At 37.6% G+C, this 20,330-nt stretch overlaps 1 protein-coding gene across 2 annotated transcripts; it reads left to right on the top strand.

Moving 5' to 3' along the window:
• The first annotated feature begins 204 nt into the window (after positions 1 to 204).
• Positions 205 to 8,219, top strand: LOC306875197 (dnaJ homolog subfamily A member 3, mitochondrial-like). 2 transcript variants are annotated; one of them, XM_079425654.1, is made up of 12 exons: positions 205 to 445; positions 2,679 to 2,812; positions 2,897 to 2,980; positions 4,916 to 5,119; positions 5,214 to 5,366; positions 5,446 to 5,593; positions 5,663 to 5,727; positions 6,528 to 6,656; positions 6,743 to 6,858; positions 6,943 to 7,040; positions 7,146 to 7,297; positions 7,557 to 8,219. In XM_079425654.1, exons 1-11 carry the CDS (start codon positions 244 to 246, stop codon positions 7,250 to 7,252), a joined length of 1,440 nt encoding a protein of 479 aa, XP_079281780.1. In that variant the 5' UTR covers positions 205 to 243; the 3' UTR covers positions 7,253 to 7,297; positions 7,557 to 8,219. The 2 variants fall into 2 exon arrangements, with proteins under 2 accessions (XP_079281780.1, XP_079281781.1); XM_079425655.1 differs by lacking the exon at positions 7,146 to 7,297 and having other exon boundaries at positions 220 to 445.
• Positions 8,220 to 20,330: the final 12,111 nt, after the last annotated feature.

Below are 20,330 nucleotides of genomic sequence, written 5' to 3'. Positions count from 1 at the left end.
AGATGCTTTAGACTTGTGTGTAGCCTATTAAAATATGACACAGTAGGATTTATAGCGTTTGCATTTAATGTTGAAGTACATACAAAATGTCAAACTTTTGTCGCCTGTCGATGACTCCCCAAACTGTGTTCATGTCCCGCCATCTAGTGGTGAAAAGCCGCAAAGCAGATGTGAATAAAACCGCACTCCTCCTCGCGCATGCGCAGTGCACAGCCGGCTGCCGGCCCATAGCGCGATGTAAACATGGCAGCCTCCAGTGCTCGCTGCACTGCACGCTGGCTGTCAAGCGGTTTACCTGGACTTCGCAGCACCTGTGCGCTTATAAAGACCTCTAGACACGGAGAGACCGCAGCTCTGAGGATATGCTGGATTCGCAGTTATGTGAAGGAGGGTAATTTAAGCTGCTGGAGGCACAGAGGAGGTGTGACATTGAACAGGGTACCAGGTGAGCTGGTTATGTGATCAAAGTAGTTACTGTGAACTCTGTTAATAGAACAAGCTTATTGTTTTGCATTAGTAACGTTACATTAGGTCTAACATATCACTCTATTGTGGACGTATTTGCCCATATATCTCAGTGGTATTAGAAAGGTTGAAAGAGATGATGCAACTGACTTAAAATTATTGCCAGTTTTAGTAAAAATATGTATAGTTCATGTTGAGTAACCTACCTTTTAGGTACAATATGTCCACAATATGGACCACAAAACCAGTCATAAGGGTCAATTTTTCAAAATTGAGATGTATAGTCAAGTCAAGTCAAGTCAAGTCAGCTTTATTGTCAATTCTTCCACATGTACAGTACATACATACAGAGAATTGAAATTGCATTACTCTCAGACCCTTGGTGCATACCGTTAACATTAAACACGTTCAGATACAGATAAATACAGTTTAAACATATGTACATACAACTATATAATTATACAAATGAGGATATTGTAGAAAAAAATAAGAATTAGATCGATAAAGTGGCATAAGGCGCATGGCAGATAGAGTGCAAAACCAGTTAAATAAACAACAGTGTGTAGATATATTTGTAGTGCAAAAGAGCTTATCAGTCTGAGGACATTGTAGAAAATAAAAACAAGAGAGATAGATAAAGTGCATAAGGCACATGGCAGAATAGATGGAGTGCAAACCAGTTGAATGTACAAAAACAAAAACAAAACTGTGCAGATGTTTTGTTTTGTTATGAGTGTAGTGCAAGAAGAGCTTATCAGTCTGTTAAAGTGACAAGTCGAAGTGACTGTTCGGATAGTTTTTGTCAGACTATCCGAAGAGGTAATTTGCAGTCAATGTTGGATGGGTAGTGATCAGCCAATGCTGCACAAGTGACAGGTGCCGGTCACAGTTTGTTGGTCGGTGGGGGGGGGGGGGGTCACAGAGTCAGAGTTCCTAGTGTGTTGCTGTGTTAAATGGGGGTGAAAGAGGGGAGGGGGGGCAAGGACGGGAGGGAGTTCAGCTTCCTGACAGCCTGATGTATGAAGCTGTCCTTCAGTCTGCTGGTCCTCGCCTGGAGACTCCGCAGTCTCCTCCCTGATGGCAGCAGACTGAAGAAGCTGTGTGTCGGGTGGGTGGGATCGCCTGCAATGCGGAGGGCTTTGCGGGTGAGACGGGTGCTGTAGATGTCCTGGAGGGAGGGGAGAGAGACACCAACGATCTTCTCAGCTGCTCTCACTATGCGCTGAAGTGACTTGCGGCAGGATGCGTTGCAAGCGCCATACCACACAGTGATGCAGCTAGTCAGGATGCTCTCGATGGTGCCTCTGTAGAAGGTGCACATGATGGGGGCCGGGGCTCTGGCTCTTCTGAGTTTGCGGAGGAAGTAGAGACGCTGCTGTGCTTTCTTGGCCAGTGCTACAGTGTTGTTAGTCCAGGAGAGGTCCTCAGTGATGTGCACACCCAGGAACTTGGTGCTGCTCACTCTCTCCACAGTCGCACCGTTGATGGTCAGAGGGGCATGCTGAGTGTGTACTCTCCTGAAGTCAACAACAATCTCCTTCGTCTTCTTCACGTTCAGAGAGAGATTGTTGTCACTGCACCACCCGGCCAGGCGGCTCACCTCGCTCCTGTAGTTTGTCTCATCTCTGTTGCTGATGAGACCCACCACAGTCGTGTGACTCGTGTCATCCGCAAACTTAATGAAAATGTTGGAGAATGTATACATCATTTGGAAGCTGAAAAATAAGCTTTCCATTGATGTATGGTTTGTTAGGATCGGACAATATTTGGCTGAGATACAACTATTTGAAAATCTGGAATCTGAGGGTGCCAAAAAAATCGAAATATTGAGAAAATCGCCTTTACATTTGTTTAAAAGTGAAGTTCTTAGCAATGCATATTACTAATCAAAAATGTTTTGATATATTTAGAGTAGGAAATTTACAAAATATCTTCATGGAACATGATCTTTACTTAATATCCCAATGATTTTTGGCATAAAAGAAAAATCGATAATTTTGACCCATACAATGTATTTTTACAAATATACCCCAGCGACTTGGGTCACTAATAAATTCAATCTTTATAAAGACTCTAAGATGTAAACTGCAGAAAGAATCGCTGAAAAATCTCCGCTGACTGACATTTTATCTACTATTTTGCAACAACTAATACAATTATTTTAAGAAGTATTTGTCCTACGTTAATGTTGATTGTGTGTTTGTATTTTTCAGTGTTGAGAAGCCACAGTGTTTTCAGTTCTCATTTCTTCCACACTACTTCTGGGTGCCATCAGCAGGACTTCTATGATGTTTTGGGGGTTCCTCGGACTGCCTCTCAGAAAGACATTAAGAAAGCCTACTACCAGGTCTGACAACCCTTGTGACACAAGTTTCATATTTTTTTAAAGATGGTTCACTGGGAGTTTAACACTGGGAGTATTTTCACTCAGTTGGCCAAGAAATACCATCCAGACACCAACCCAGATGACCCTGACGCAAAAGAGAAGTTTGCCAAGCTAGCAGAGGCCTATGAGGTAAGGAACATTAACATTAATTTGTCCTCTAAATGTCTTGAATTACATTTCTATGGTTTAATTTTACCCCAAATAGTGTGTTTTTTGTTGTTGTTTTTTTGCTTAAAGAAACAATAAGCTTACTTTTGGTACCATTATTTTTTTTTTTCTATTGTGACAGAATTTTCATGACCGTTATTATGCACATTCCTGTGGAATATCATTATTATAATGTGATAGCATTGAAAGCAAAATGTAAATATTAAATTGTAAAATATTTTTACATACTCTTAGTTTTGATTGTATATTTATTGCTAACATTATTGTATTGCAGTAATAATAATCTTTGGAATAAAAATTGTACAATTAAAAAAATTGCTTTATGCAAAATGTAGTACAATACATATAACTATCTATATATTTAATATATTTATTGAACTACCATTGAGAAGTTTTGGGTTTGTATGTTTTTTTAAAAAACATATTGTTGTTATAGCATTTATTTGATCAAAATTCAGTAAAAAAAAAAAAACATTGTAAAATATAATTACAAGCGTTTTCTATTTAAAAATATTTTAAAATGTACAGTATTTCTGTGACGAAAAGCATTGCTCCAGTCTTCTGTGTCACATGATCTTTCAGAAATCATTCTAATGCTGATTTGCTGCTCAAGAAACATTTATTGTTGTTGTCAGTATTATTAAAAACATATTTTTGTGGAAACCATGTACTGTTATTTTTATTTTATGAATAAAAATTTCAAAAGAATCAGTTTAATGCATCCTTGCTCAATAAAAGTATTAATTTCTTACTGAACCCAAACTTTTTAATGGTAGTGTATAAATAATATATTTTTTGTTGTTTATAAAATACTTTATTATTATTATTATTATCAATTTTATTTATTTTAACCCTTGTTAATTATTATTGGCAATTTTAAAAAGTTACACATAGGTCCATAGTGGACAAAAATGTCCATGTCAAAAAACTGTCATAAAAATGTGATGCTTGGGAGCACAGAGTTAAGTGTGGTCTCATTTTAAAGAAATCCCATGACAGATTATTGTTGAAGTAAAAAAAAAGTTTAAAAAGTGAAACCAAAAAGTTTATGAAAATGATTTATGAACGATATTTTATATAAATATATATTTTATAAAACATGTCGAACTCTAAACCTGCTAGAAAATCAAAGCCATAAATCTAAAGTTGTGTTCCAAATTTGAGGTTGATATCTCAAAAAATTAGCTTTCAGTAAGATTTTGTTTGGGCGCAGTACCAAATTTTCCCCATTAGATGCCAGCAAAACTCTGCTGCTGCACACAGTGCTTGGATTTGTGATTTGCAGTAGAGTTTTTCTCTCTCAAATATTACACAAACACACCCTTTTTTTTTTTTATGACACACATACAAGCCACACTCTGACATCCATACCAACACACCCACACAATTATAGCTGCATTATTTATCCAATTGGCTCTATAATACGCAGAAGCAGAAAACAGGAATAAAGTGATTATTTGCTTTATAGGCCAAACCTGAAAAAATAACACCATCTGGTAAAACAAAAATAGTAAAAACCTTGCCAACAGCATGAAAGCCTATTAACAAAAAATTGCATCATTTTACAGTTAAATGGCACTGCGATTAAAAAATAGCAGTTTCAATGGGGACAATTAAGGTCCTGAGAGGAACAATTTGTACCTAGTGCAAAACAGATTTATTAAAGGAAATGGAAGTGAAATAATACAATTCCAATAAAAAATACACACCTGTGCCAAAATTTATGCAGTTGGCATTAACACAGACAAAATGATAAAAAAACTGAAGGACAAAAATGTCCAAAAGGTCACACAAGGAAAAAAAAAATTTAGGTGAAATATGTATGAGCTGAATATTTTTGTTTTTAAATTCACAAGGGTTTTAATAAGGTGTGTTTATGGCATTCTGTATGAATAGACCCTCAGTGATGAGCTGAAGAGGAAGCAGTATGACACCTACGGTTCTGCCGGTCCGGGTGCGAGTGGGGCGGGGCAGCAGCAGCAGTACTGGAGAGGCGGGGCCACCGTGGACCCAGAAGAGCTGTTCAGGAAGATCTTTGGAGAGTTCGCTGGGGGGCGTGGCTTCGGCGACCTCAACTCCATGTTCGAACAGGCACCTGAAGTAAGGCACACAGCGACAACTATCCCACATTTGTGTTTGTTCTTCAATAAACTCCCACAATCCGAACCCTCTCTCTCTCTCTCTCTCTCTGTAGTTTGTGATGGAGCTGACGTTCATGCAGGCTGCTAAAGGCATGAATAAGGAGATAACGGTCAACATAGATGACGCCTGCCCACGCTGTGACGGAAAAGGTCACGAGCCGGGAACTAAAGTGTCACATTGTCACTACTGCAATGGAACGGGCATGGTGAGGACGCCATAGCAATGGTATTAGCAACTACGTTTATGTCTTCACAATTTTTTGCTTAATGTACTCTTTTATGCAGGAGTCTATAAACACCGGTCCGTTTATGATGCGCACAGCATGTAGGCGGTGCAGTGGGCGGGGCTCTATCATCATCACTCCTTGCATCATGTGCAGAGGAACTGGACAAACCAAACAGAAACAGACCGTCATGGTACCTGTGCCTGCAGGTGTGTGACTGTATTCATAGTGAACTGAGGTGAATGTATGGGGTACTGATTGTTGTTATTGTGTTACAGGTATAGAAGACGGACAAACAGTTAAGGTGCCAGTCGGGAAGAAATACATTTACATCACATTCAGGGTGAGTGTTGCTTTCCAGATAGAATCCCTGATGAATTTTCACAAATATTGGCATATTTAGTCTTATGGATTTTTTAATCTTTACTATCCCTTTTAGTAACAATTGTTTTAATCAATGTTATCATCATAATGTATTCCTATTTATTATATTAATTTCAAATTTTACACTGCTTTTTAGTTTACAATAGTGTTTTTGTATTTATTTCTGATAAATTAAATTTGATAATAATTTTCTAATTGTACACTGCTTTTATCTTTGATTTTACACTATTGTTTTAATATACAGTTTTTTATAATACCTCTTTACTCAGTCTACTGTTATTTTACTTTTACTATCATTTTAAAAACCAGCTTACAAAGAAAATATTAAACATTTTTTTGAATTTCCTAATTATTTTCTAATTTTTCACTGCCTTTTATTATCTTTTTTTTATACAACCTGGTTTTAATTAACATATAATTATTTTTTTTCATTTTATTTAATTTTTTCTCTATAGTTTTTACTTTTACTATACCCTTTAATAACACTTGCTTAATGTTATTCTTGTAATTCGTCCCTATTTATTAAATTGTTAGTTTCTAATTTGACACTGCCTTTTATTACTAGCTTTTATGTTTTATCATTGGTATTATTTTATTTTTTATTTTGATTGTAATTGACACACTACTAAGTTTTATACTAAGAGTTTATTTTCTCTACATTTACTTAGTGTTTTCTTCATAAATGATTCCTATTAAATTGCTAGTTGTCTATCTTATTTTATTCCAGCTTACATGTGTATATCACTTCCCATGTTGCAGGTCCAGAGGAGTCCAGTATTTCGTCGTGATGGCGCTGATATCCACTCTGATGTGATGATTTCAGTAGCACAGGCGATACTTGGAGGAACAGCCAGAGCACAGGGCCTGTACAGCACCATCGACATTGCGGTTAGAAAATAAAAGGACTTTTATTGCTAATTTAATTGTGCCTTGGCACTGTATAATATGACTAAAAGGAAATGTGTTTCTTGCAGATTCCTCCAGGCATTCAGACAGACCACAAGATCAGACTGGCAGGAAAAGGCATCCTACGAGTGAATAGCTTTGGTTATGGAGATCATTATGTATATATCAAAATCAAAATTCCTAAGTAAGAGGCATTCACACACACACACACACACACACATATGGACATGTTTGTGTTTATCTAATGAATCTCATGGATCATCTACAGGAAACTGACAAACAGGCAGAGAATGCTGCTATTAAGTTATGCAGAGGATGAGATGAACGTGGAAGGAACTGTTAGTGGAGTAACCAGACCAGCCAAAGGTAAATCAACACACCCCGTCATACACACAAAGACAACATAAAAGGGAAGTTATCACTTACCTCAGACTTAATTTCCTTCAGCTGTTTTGCTAAATGTGTTTGTAGGCAGTTCTCAGACCGGACAGACCTCAGAGTCAGGGCAGAGCAGAGAGGAAGAGCCAGAGAAAGAGGAAGGGGGATTTTTCTCCAAACTGAAGAAGATGTTCACCTGAAGATCATAGAAGGCAGCAGTCTTGTGATGTTTTAGTGTAGACTTGGTGTGTATGAACTGGAATTTCAAACTCTAGTTCTGTATATTCAATATTTAAAGTCAGGAATGAAAAACTACACACATCAATTGTCTTACTGCAAGTTTTGAGAATAGGTGAACATTGTAACCTCAGTGTTTTTGTCAGACAATCACAAGCTGCTTTTGATGCATGAGTCAAATTAAGAATATTCTGGCTTGAAAATGTACAGTATCAATGAGTTGTTTCTATGCAGGTAAACAATCTTGTATTTCTATTCTACTTGAAGGCCAAAAACGAGAAGTATGAAAGGAGTACGAGAAAGAAGTGCACTCACCCAGTAGAGGACATCTCCAATCACTCCATACCATCTCCATTCTGCTCCTACAAATTAATTGCTGAGGCACATCAGGATTAAACTAATTTTGATCATTTAAAATCATGGATTAAAAGCAAAGCAAAGCTTTCAGAAGCTCCACCAATTCTCAGCCTGAGGATGACATGTCTAACCTGTGCTGTTTGGTATTGTTTTAATGGGGAATGTCTGAATAAATTGTAAAAAGAAATCTATTTTGTTATACTCCTACAATTTTTGTAATTTTATTACATTTCTGTTTGTTAGGATTCACACGAAAGGCTATGTTTTATTGTGAACATAGTCAAGGCTAATATGCATTGCTAACAACCCTTCAGCTGTGACTGATACAATTTGTAGTCCTTGAATACATTTGTTTTTAACTGTATATATCATCTGTCTGCTAAAGTTATTATTTATTGAAGCAGAATATTTTTATTGAAATGGATTTTACTGAAAAACGAAATCTAGTACATAAAAAAAAACAGATAACACTAATAAGGTGTGGAAGAACATGTAGAATAGTCAAGGTTGCTTTAGCTGTCACTACATGATTAATAAAACTGAGTTTAAATACATTGGCCTCACAAATAAGTCATTCTCTGTGTCAGTCTGTCTTTAAACCAAATATAACAGCTGTCTGCTCTATTTTTTTCCTGAACGTAATTTCGTTGAAAAAGCAGTCTACTACGCAAAATAAATAAACAGAATGAAAATTAATTGGCGCCAAAAAACAAAAACGCGCGCAAACATATCCGTTGCACAAACACTTTCTGACAGGATCAATATCGGACGATACTTGGTAAAAATGTAAGTACAGATATTATATATTGCTCTGTTATAGCTTTATAAATAACAACACTTCGTTTTTGTTCAGAAAGACTCTAGAATAGATGTCACCGTCCTTTCACTCCACTAGGTGGAGGCCTTTCTTTGATAATTAAAGACTGCACTTCTGTGAGGAGAGAGAACGGGGCAGTCTGAGTAAATATAAACATTGTTTAAGCTCTTGACACGTAATATTATCTGACATTAGACTTACTACACTTACGCTTAGTTCTGTCTTGGGTTAATATCTCAGTCTGTCCCAATTAAGACCCACAACCTCCTGTGCTGTCATGGATGTTGATGTCCACCATGTTTTTTTCCTCATGTCCCTCGCAGTTTTACTTGAACACATGGTGACTTAAGTTTGCACATTGCTAAATGTATGTTTATAAACAATCCTTAAAGAGTGTCCACAGTCAGGACAAACAAAACTATTAAGCAATACAAAGTCGCCTTCCAAGTGACTTTGAACCAGAGTGGAGTCAAACCCATGATTTGTTGTTTTGACTGGGAGACAGTCTCTGGACTTTGAGGATGAGGAGTAAGTGGAATCTGGAGTTGTATAAATGCATGTCATTCTGGTCTCCAAAACAGGAGCACCATCACAGCAACGTCAATGTACAGAGACTCCTAAGAACAGACAATGGCTCCACATACTCAACTGACACTCCAGTACACAGTAGCTTTGCCCAGAGGAAGCCCAGAAAGAGACTGCGTATGGAGGAATGTCAATCTGGGGCTGTGTTTGTTCTTCGGTGCTCCTTGGATACTCAAAGTCTATCACTCGTCACAGGGTATTTACAAAGTCAAAGAGAAGCGAACTACAAAAGTAAATGATGTACGGCACACACAAACTGACCTGCCTTAAAGCAAAACCCTTAAAATCTTAAGTCAATAGGCAGCCATACTGAATGAATGGGTAATGTATATACCTGTAGGTCATTCTACACACAGACATTCTAGTGCAGTTAAAATGGTCTGAAGACACTTATACACTACTGCTGCTTGTATATGCGCCTCAGGCAGGAGCTGTAAAATTACATAGACAGGTCAAACAAGGGTGAACTACAAGTCCATATACAGAGAACTATGAGCAAAGATATGCAATATAATTGGTAACACAGTACTGTAAGAATGCGTATGCTGTATAAAACATATTGCATTCATGATCTCTTAAATTAGCTTATGATCAGTTGATTGTAAAAGTTTAAATTTTTATGACTGTAAAATTTAATTCTTAAAATATATATTTGTATCCAACAACATCTAAAATAAATGTATACCATTAGTTAAAACAAACAAAAAAAGTAAAATACATATTTAATATATTTTGATATTTTCTATTTCATAGAAATCAGGTCAAATTATGTAAAACATGTTTCATATATTAAAATTATATTCATATATTATGAAATATGACAAATATGAATTTCAACAAAACTGCTTCACTGCTTATTTTTTGGTCTAAAAAATAATAATAAAAGATTTTGCCAAACTAGAAGAGTTTTTTGTTTTCAATAATATCATTATTTTAATTATGTTTTTCATTGTGATATCAGGGAGCCTATTTATGTTGCTTAATATAAATTAATAAATTAATAATTTAATTTAAAAAAGGTAATCGAGATATATATCTCACAATTCAGACTTTGTCTCACAGTTCTATTTTTCCTCAGAATTGTTAGTTTATATCTTCTAATTCTGTTTTTTGTTTCCTAAAATAAAAAAAGTTAATTGCACATTTTTATCTCACAATTCTTACTTTATTTTCTCAGAATTGCGTTTTTATATCTCGTAATTCTGTATTGCAAGAGTATATATCTTGCGATTCGTACTTTTTTTCTCAGCATTGTAGGAAAAGAAGTTGCAATTATTTTTTTTACGCTTAATTCATGAATTTAAACATGCTCATCAAGAAATGTATTCAAGTCATGAATTGCTTTTTTAATGTGTTTTTTAAAAAAGTTGAACATATTCAAGAACAGTCAAAATAACAGCCAAAATGTTGTTTATCAAATGCTTAATGCAGGCTTCCAGTAAAGTGTTCCCACATAATGGTCAAACCTTTTCACTTCAATGCAGTTTCTGGTTGGGTATTTCTTAGTTTGCTTCCATTGAGATGGAAACAGGTATTGAAGTGGACGTTCAGACTGTGGTTGGCGGCTCTCTTCTCGCGGGGCAGCAAAGGGGAGAACGGCTCCTTTGTGTGGCTGACTGAGGAACATAAAGTACAGTAGTGAGCTCTGATTACTTTAAGTGTGTGTGTAACGTGAAGTGGGTGGAGGGCAATAGAGTGGTTCCTCCTGGACCAGAGCCCTGTGTAGCGCTGCTCTCAATACACACACTTCTCTAGACTGATATATATCTCTCCTCTGCTTAACGGCAGGCTTTCCACAGGAACTGCAAAGCTCTGATCAAGGCAACAAATTACTGGATTGACACCATTCCCACCGACTGACTAAGGGGGTGTGGGGTAATAAAATATTTCCAGAATCAAGACAAAATTTGGTTTGTTCTGCCCCCAATCCATCATACTCCGAGAGAAGTATACGCAAGGCTTGTAAAAGCAGATTAAAACAGTACAGTGGCCCTAAAAAGTATTTGGACACTTCAATACTTTTTCAGGTTAGACGCCATATTGAATTTAACTACAGACTTAAGCCCGAAACACACTGCATGATTTTTGGCTGTACCCGACGAAAGACTGGCATCGTGAAGCAATCGCGGCGATTTCTGATTGGCTATGATTGTTTCACGAAGCCAATCTTTCGCCTGGGACAGCCGAAAATCGTGCAGTGTGTTTAGAGCTTTAAGGTCATTGCACACTGAGTCCGAAATGTTAATTTTCATTTTCAAATGCATGCTAGAAAATCGCAGAAAATCGAACCTGATCCAAAAATGTTATGATCGACGAATGTTTCGGAGGCATTGTGTAAATGTGATTGACACAATATGAGGTCGTATTTACTTTTTAACGTGTGAAAATTTCGGACTTAAGGCCATTGCACACTGAGTCCGAAATTTTCGTCCGAAATTTTTGCACGTTGAAAAATCCTCATGTTGTGTCAATCACGTTTAGACACTGCCTCTGAAACTTTCGTCCGTCATAAAAAATTAGGATCAGGTTCGATTTTCTGCGTTTTCAAAATCGTAGCATGCATTTTGATAAAAAAGGATGAGGAATACGGAAAAACGCATGTGAAAATTTTGGACTCAGTGTGCAATGACGTTTACAGTCTTTGCAATGGCAATTGTAATTGTAATTGTCACAACTCATCATTTTTCTACAGAAAGGGTTTTTTTCCCCCTGAAAAGATGTTTCGTCAGCTAAACAATCATTGTAAAACGACAGTACAATCCACTGAGAGACTCTGTACTTCTATCCCTCACAGCCTCACTTTCATTCCTGTCAAAAATGAAATATGGCGCTACCCTGACTATCAAACAAAATGCCCAAAAAAGTTAGTATAAACACACTTTTACAGCTAAACATTTCACAAAAACAGTTTGTTTAGGTTTGGAAAAACCCTAAATGATAAAACAATAGATAAACTGTTCAAATGAAGCCAAAAGCGTTGTGATGGTTTAAATATCATATGTGAAGAGCACTGAAGAAAGCATGGGCTGAAACGTCTGTTCTCTGGTCTGTTTTTAATACACTTTGCACTTTTGTCACTTTTTCACTTTTGCATACGAAAAATAAAAAAATATATTTTTGGTAGACCTTTTTTGGTCTGATTGAATTTTTCAGTGTGCGGACAAATTGGGCTACCTATTGGACTAAAACCATTCTTGTTTTTGTTCTACGCAACTGAGAAATTTTTGTTCGTTTTGAGCGCACACAATTCCTGCTTGTTAAATATCAGTACCTACACTGTAAAGTATGATGTAAATAAAGATTACTAGAGTCAAAATCCATATTTAATCCAATGTTACTTACCATTTCTCTGTAATTACTTAAAATTACTTATTGAAATTTACTAGCAATTTCTGAGGGAAAATTGTTTCTACACCATTTATTTATTTATTTTTTCTCAGTGTAGGCAATAGTACACTAGAAATTGTGGCCAAAAATGAAGAATTTTCCCCATATTTTATTAATTTGTCACCTGATTTTAGTTGAATTGTGGCTACTGATTTATTCTCTCATTTTAATTTAGCTCAATCGTGTCGATGATTTAACTAAAATTAGGGAGCAAATTAGTACAATTTGACCATGATTTACCTAAAAAAAGAAAGATCCCCCGCAATAAATATTGGATTAAATATTGGCTAATAAATACAGAAATATTTGATTGTTGATGTTCATTTCCCCTATTTTTACATTCAGATGACCTTTTCTGTCATCAAATGCTCAATTAAAGTGGATTTTTAAAAACTCTAATAACTTTATAACAATGTAACCTTCTGCAAATCTCAAAATGAATATAAATTTTCAGATATTACTTTATAATGTTGTAAATCCTACATTCACTTGTATCATATAAAATGAATGACCTTACTGTTTAGTGTTTATTCTTAATATATTTGTTTACAATACTACAGAATTTTAATGAGGACCATTTGGTGAGTTCTTTAGCGGCCTGCAGGCCTTTGGAGAGCTTTACGGCCAGCATAGCACAGGTGTGCTGGATTACCGGGTGGAGACATAGGTAAGTATGCGAGGGTCTGTGCATGGAGCCGTTGGGTCAGTGGGCTGCCATAAACATCAGCCTAAACACAGAGAGGGAGATGGAGGAGACACCAGTACCAGCCCAGCCCTGGAGCCATCCTAGCAGAAGAGTGATATAATACAGACCTTCTCATCAACTCATCTGCTATAAAGAGTGCGCGAACCAACACACCCAACACCGCCTGAATCCGTCGCACCCTCAGGACGTCCAAGCATGTGTCTGCATGCACCTGTACGGCCCGACTAGTCTGCGTTTGGAGTAATGGATGTGGATGGTTTAAGCTCCAACTGTAACTGACCCCAGAGCAGCTGGACGGGATGGACGACAGTTCTCTTTGAAATATGACAGATGATAGCATGTGATCTTGGCCATGCGAAACGCTTCACCTCGACCTTTTCGCCATCTCTCATTCTGCTCGGCGTCCCATCGTGGCCTTTTGTTCAGTTCCTCTTGTTTTTGCTCTGTTTTTTGCTTCCTTTCTCTTTCTGAGTCATGAGAATTCTTGCCATTCCCTGCTGAGAAGCAACCTTCTCTCCCGCTGCTGATTGTTCAAAGCTTTAAAATGGGAAAATAGGATGTGAATGTTTTTTTAACACAGCTTTCTGCGGTTTTGCCAAGCGTTTTTCCAGCGAGGACTGTTTTAGCGTTACACGATAAAACCCAAACTGGACTTAATCATGTTCCCTCCTCACCACTTAACATCGGAGGAGCGGGAGAGTCTGAAACCAGACGATATCCTGAGGAGACCCAGACCAGACCACCCACGCACAGAAAGAAAACAGGGGGACTCCCGCTTGACATAGCCCTCTCACGGAAAACCTGAGCTGGCTCTGTTTCCACAGCCGCCCTTCTGTTCTCAAAGAATACCTGCACTCATTACATCATTCTTCAACTGTAGGAGACAGAAAATAGATGGCTGTGATCTCCTGGGTACAATCATGCACTGATGACTGAAACATATCAGAAGATGGAGATCAAGGAGTGCGGCTGGGTGTGTTTATGAAAGCAGCATGGGATTTTATGTGAATGAGAGCATATGTGTGTGAGAGGAGCCGTTTGAATGAGAGCAGCAGCGTGGGTTTGTACTAGGAGTTCATATGTTGGTGCAGCTTTAAATCTACAGTGCCGCAAAGAAATGAACTGAATGTGATGAGTTAAAACAACTGAGTAAAACAACATCTTTTTATTACTTTGCTGGCTGCTTGCTTGAAGAAAACAAACAGGGTGGCCAGTGTAGCCTGATTCACAAAAATTATTCATTAACTTGTTACCAGTTTAAACAAAGTCCCTTCAATGCAATTTAATCAGCAGCCATCTTGGTAACGCCTCCATTTTATGTCTAAGAAAGCCAAAAGATGAAGAACTCAAATATGACAGTTTTTGGCTAAGGAAAAAAAAAAAAAACCTTTGCACTAATATTATCACTGGATCTGGGGTAATTAATTTTATCAAATGAATGATATTGTTACGTGTTAGTTCCTGTTAATTCCTGTTTGCCCTTATTTGGTTTGTTTCCTTTTATTATTAGTTAATTATCGTTCAGTCTGTTCACCTGAGTTTAGTAATCATCTCGTTTGCTCCTTTGATTTGCATGTCCTTATAAGCCTTCATTTTCTAGAGTTTCTTTGTCCTGTCTAAGCATTGTTTAAAGTGGTTGTCTTGTCTTTATTTGCCTAAGTGGATTTATTAAAGACGCTGTTTGTTAAATATCTGCCTCCTTGAACTCCTTCGTACTCCTCCCCTCGACAACCCATGACAACTCAGGAACTAAAGACATGGATGAACAAGCTAAGTTCATCTTCATGGCTTATAAAAGCCACGACCCACTCACCTATGCAAAGGCATTCGTGCCCCTCGCCAGCTCTCTCGACGGAGAGACCCTCGTGACACTGTTCCGGCTCGGGATCACCTACCACCTGCCAACAGAACTCCCAGACACCACCAACCTCGATTAGAAGGAGATGGTCATCCGGTGTCTGGAGAGTCTCCGATCCTGAGCCGGGACCCCTCCAGAGTGCCCTCCAATGAATTCCCTTGAGAATTCCTAATTCTCCCCAAGAACATTTTTGTGGTGGGCTATATGTCCATGGCCATAGTGGCCGGGCCGAAGACCAAGGCCACAGAGCCAGATCCGTCATGGCCGCCTGAAACTCCTGATCCACCATGGCTCCCTGAGTCTCCTGATCCACCCTGGAGGCCTCCCCAGTGTCCCTGTCCTGCACCGGCCTCCAGGGCACCAACCCCCTCCCTGGTGGAACTGTTACGGCATGGGACGCACCTTCCAGGAGGGGGGGCGTAACTGTTACGTGTTAGTTCCTGGTTGCCCTTATTTGGTTTGTTTCCTGTTCTTATTAGTTAATTTAGTAATCATCTCGTTTGCTCCTTTAATTTGCCTGTCCTTATAAGCCTTTTCTAGCGTTTCTTTGTCCTGTCTAAATGTCGTTTAAAGTGGTTGTGTTCTCTTTATTTTCCTAAGTGGATTTATTAAAGATTGAACTTGAACTTCTTCATACTCCTCGCCTCAACAACCCGTGACAGATATATTAATCATAAATAATAAAATAATTTTTATATTAAAAATAACTAAATTAAAATCATATTTTTCATTAAAAAATTTAATTAAGTAAAATATATTTTACAAAAAAAAAAAAAAAGAGAGAGAATTGTTTCATATATAAAATTCTTTTCTCAGTTTTTTTCATCAGTCATCTTGGTAATGCCCCATTTTATATCTAGGTATCCAAAATGTCAAAACTAAAATATAGATAGAAGTATTATTATTATTAAATAAATATAAATATTTTTAATTAAATGAAAATTTTATCAATCAAAAATATTTTTAAAAATAGTATTATTTTATATGTAAAACACTTTTGACAATAACGCCCCTATGTTATAGCTAAGCAATTTTTTAAGGATTGTTTTTGCTTAATATGTAGTTAAGACCAATTATGATCCCACTTTGAAAACAGAATGCATTAGGAAACACTGCATTAGTGTGTGAGGTAACATTCTCCCTCCATCTGGTCTTTGAGCTCTTAGGTCGATCTGAGCCACTGAACGCAAGCCGGTCAGGCTAAGTGCTGTTATCTAATGATACATTAGTTTGGGAAAAACTATTTTCAACACCAGGACCGACAAAGCATGCATGGCCCACCCTGTTTAGATCACAGGTTAAGCATCCTTGTCCTGGAGGCATCTTCACATTTATCAACCATATTCCTACCGCACACTCCATAGTCCCGGGTTAAGCCAGGAGCCTGTGAGATTGAGCCTCCAGCACCTCTCCAAGTCCTCCCCAATGTTTTTAGTGCCTCTGATGTTGAGGTCAGTGACTTCCTTACACTAAAGCCTCCAGCTATAGGTCAACATGTCTCACTGTGCTGATACAGATGTGTTTTAACTTGGTAACCTTTATCCAGGACCACCAGGTCCTTCTCTTCACTTGTATTCCCAGGAAAGAAATCAGTCCCTGAGCTCAAAGGCCAAGTCCAATCCCACCGTCACCATCTCAAAACATTCCACTGTTGCACAATCCTTATAGCCTTAAGACATTTTGGCTACGTGCCCTGCCAAAAAAAGGATTTAGACACCCAAGGCATATCTTAAGCTTGTTCATCCACGTGAAGCTCCTCTTTGCCCAAAGGCAATGAATTAGAAATTTGTCTCCTAATATCTCAAAGGCTCCTCAAAGATGAACCAATCAAACCACATCAGACGTCACAAAGGGTATTGAGTGCAGCTCCTTCCATTTACAGTGCTTGCACTTTTTTTTTTTCTTTTTTTTTCTTGGTCTTTGTCATGGTTTTCTGCAATTAATTCAGATGGAATCACAATATTTATTGGTATCAGTCTGTGCCCATAATACACAACACAATTTTCTGTTAATCGGTTGACTCCGACTACGCAAAATCTGCAGACTGGGTATTAATTTTGGCAACTAGTGTTGAAGGCTCCAGATTGCACATTGCAAAGTGCAAAGTTTTCAACTAAAAATGGCAAACTGTTTTGACCATTGATTTACATGATAACGGCGTTTTGGGGGCCTGAAAATGTACACATTTTTGAAAATATCCTTATCGACTCCATATAAACTACAAAAAAACTATGAATCTGTGAAAATGGTGATGTCATGCGTATGCTTGCATCACCATTGTATGCATATTACGCACTCAGTCAATAGAAATGTGCGAAGGCATATAGTTTTCAAAGTTACATCGCCAACTACTGGCCTGACATGAATATTACAGCATTTTTAGTCATTTTTGTGGCTCCATGTGAACAAGGATCATTTTGACATTGTTGTCATCAGTATGTGAAACTTTTCAAAAAACGCAAAGAAAAAAACTTTTCAATTTTTAGTACATCATTGTCATGTATACATACCCTTAGTCAATCTAAAAATTTTAATATTCATTTAATACCACTGTTAAACATAATCCATGGCAAACCACATTGTAATGTTGTCATGCTTACTTTCACTTGTAACATTTGTTTTAAATTTTTAGTCTTTCATTTTGCATTTATTTAGCCAAAATGGTATTAAATTTAATATCATAACAGGAAAATTATTATTGAATTCCGAATTTGTAACATTGTGCTTTTTGTTGTTGTTGTTGTTGTTGTTGTTGAAAATTTCACTCTTAAGGTCCTTGCACACTGAGTCTGAAATTCTTGTATGCATTTTTTTTTTTCGTATTCGTCATCCTTTCCTATAAAAATGCTTGCTACGGATGCAAAAACTCAGAAAATCGAACCTGATCCGAATTTTTTATGTGTGTAAACATGATTGACACAACGTGAGGTCCTATTTATTTTTTAACAGGACATACATTTCAGACTCGGTGTGCAAAGACCTTGATTTGCTATTTTTGATTTTTGTAAACTATACTTCCAAACTAATGAATATGTTCGGCTAATCCCCAATGACATCATCAATATATTTGCAAAGGTGGCACAGAAGCTACAGCTTCATTGGCGAAAATGTGAACTGCCCTCTGAGCACTGGTATTCTCTTCAGGAAATGCAAAAAAGTCAGTTCTAAAAAGCTGAATTGTCCTTAAAAAGTCCCATTATAAGCCAATACTTTTGTCTTGTACAAGAACAGATGCATTATATCAAAGGAAAAAGAAACAGAATGTCATTGAAGGCCGGCAAGGTGGCGGGTGAAGAGGGTGCAGATGGAGGGAGAAGAAGAAGAAGACAGCTGCAGTGAGAGGAAGATGAGAGGACGGAGAGGTGGGATGTTGACAGGGTAGCTTTGGCTCGCAGGCGCACATCTGGCAAGAGATTACAGATGGCACGGCATCATGCTTGAGCACTACTGTTTTACTAACACTGTTACTAGAAGTCATTCGTTTCCATTGGCGTTTCCATTGGCGTTTCCATTGGCGTTTCCATTGGCGATTTTAGGCGACATAAACAACAGAAATGTTTTGTGATGCCGATTTCAACTTTATGCATATGAGCAGCAACTACCAATGGGAGCTCACGAGATTGATACAACCTTGCAAAACCCAAAGAACTTAATAAATTCACCTGTCTCTTCCTTTCCCATCTCCTCTCCTTATCCTCTCTTTTTTCCCCTCCATATAATTTTCCTAACCTCTTCCCTCACCCTCTTTGATGTGAAATGCATCTCAAATCTGAGGACATCATGATTGCATTAAAACAGTTACCCGCTTGCCAGTGAGGCATTCGCTCTTTGATGAAAGGGGAAAAAACGAGAAGAAAAAAGTGACAGAGGTGTGCTTGTCAAACTCAAAATCCCTGTTTGGATCCTGCCCCAGCACGCATGGACAAGCAGGGCTTTCTCCAAGCAGCTTTGAACTAGAGACAGCACAGCTATAAATCATGTTATGTTTTTATACACATATAATATAGTGTATAATGTCCATTGTATCTGGGGATAAGGGTGAGATACGCTTGTATTGCCTACTATTCTGTCGACGAACTACCCTACTTGGTTGAGTCTCTCTCTTCTGCTGTCTCTTTCTCTGACCCGCAGGCTTTCCCTCTCTTTACTGCTCTGCTCCTCTGATGTTCTTGCCCTAATCTTGGCTGTTCTGCAAGTTGAAAGAAATTTTCTCTGTTTCCGCGCCGTTTGATCTTGCACGTTAAGCTTGAGGAGCCTTCTCTGAGCCGAGAGACCCCGAGGTGAGGGTTGCATAGAACAAAGGCCAGAATATTGTAACTTTGCTCATATGAAAACCGATCAAACTTTCTAAAACTGGCATTCACACTTAATGCTCAATGCTCGTTTTTTTAACATATGGCAGGATAAGTCACACGATACTGCACATTGATGATTGTGTTTGTGGAAAATGCAATGACTTGACCCTTGGTTTTACATAAAGATAAGGCTGTGTTGGAGGAAATAAGAGATGTGAGATGTAGGAAATTTAAGAAAACAGTTTATGACCATGTGTCCACTGAAGTGTTTATTTCTAGTAAATAGGCAGCGGCTATTTACACTAAGTGCAAATAGCAATAGATGCTATTTACACCAAGTGCAAATAGCATATTTTTTTACGGAGTGTCTATTTACACTAAGTGCAAATAGCCCATCTCGTTGGCAAAGGCTATTTATACTAACTCCGCCCACTAACGTGTGATTGGGTTAGTCAAGATTAACGCGTATGCTTTTTCACGCGAGCGACCCGAGTTCGATCCCACCTTTTGCCAAACATTTTTTTCTCCCTTTTCAAATCTCATATCGCATCAGAAAGGCATTTACTTTCAATAAAAATGAAGGAAATAATCAAAAAGTTGAAAATGAAGTATTGGGTAGGGTTAGGGTAGGTGTAGGGAGGGCTTTATTGTCCCAATAAGGTGGCATCCATTTAATAAATTTGAATTAAAATTATAATTTACACTCAGTACGTTATTATTGCGTACTGTTTTATAATGTACTACAATACTGAGGTGCAGATAATTGCCACTATTTGCAATAAGTAGTATAAATAGCAGAAAACCTTGCTATTTTAACATAGTGTAAATAGAATCTATAGCTATTTGCACTTAATGTAAATAGCATATCGTTAAAAAATACAGCTATTTTCACTTGGTGTAAATAGAATCCATCGCTATTTGCACTTAGTGTAAATAGCATCTGTCACTAAAAAAATATGCTATTTGCACTTGGTGTAAATAGCATCTAATTGCTATTTACACCGAGTGTAAATAGCATCTATCGCTATTTACACTT

The sequence above is a fragment of the Barbus barbus genome (assembly GCF_936440315.1).
Source record: "Barbus barbus genome assembly, chromosome: 9".
NCBI lineage: Eukaryota > Metazoa > Chordata > Actinopteri > Cypriniformes > Cyprinidae > Barbus > Barbus barbus.
The sequence above is the reverse complement of the archived record's forward strand: the minus strand, read 5'-3'. Positions and strand labels throughout refer to the sequence as shown.

Coding starts and splice junctions, on each gene's coding strand:
- LOC306875197 (XM_079425654.1), top strand. CDS start 244: ATGGCAGCCTCCAGTGCTCGCTGCACTGCACGCTGGCTGTCAAGCGGT. Junction 5,594..5,662: donor CATGGTACCTGTGCCTGCAG/GTGTGTGACTGT, acceptor ATTGTGTTACAG/GTATAGAAGACGGACAAACA. Junction 6,859..6,942: donor ATCAAAATCAAAATTCCTAA/GTAAGAGGCATT, acceptor GATCATCTACAG/GAAACTGACAAACAGGCAGA.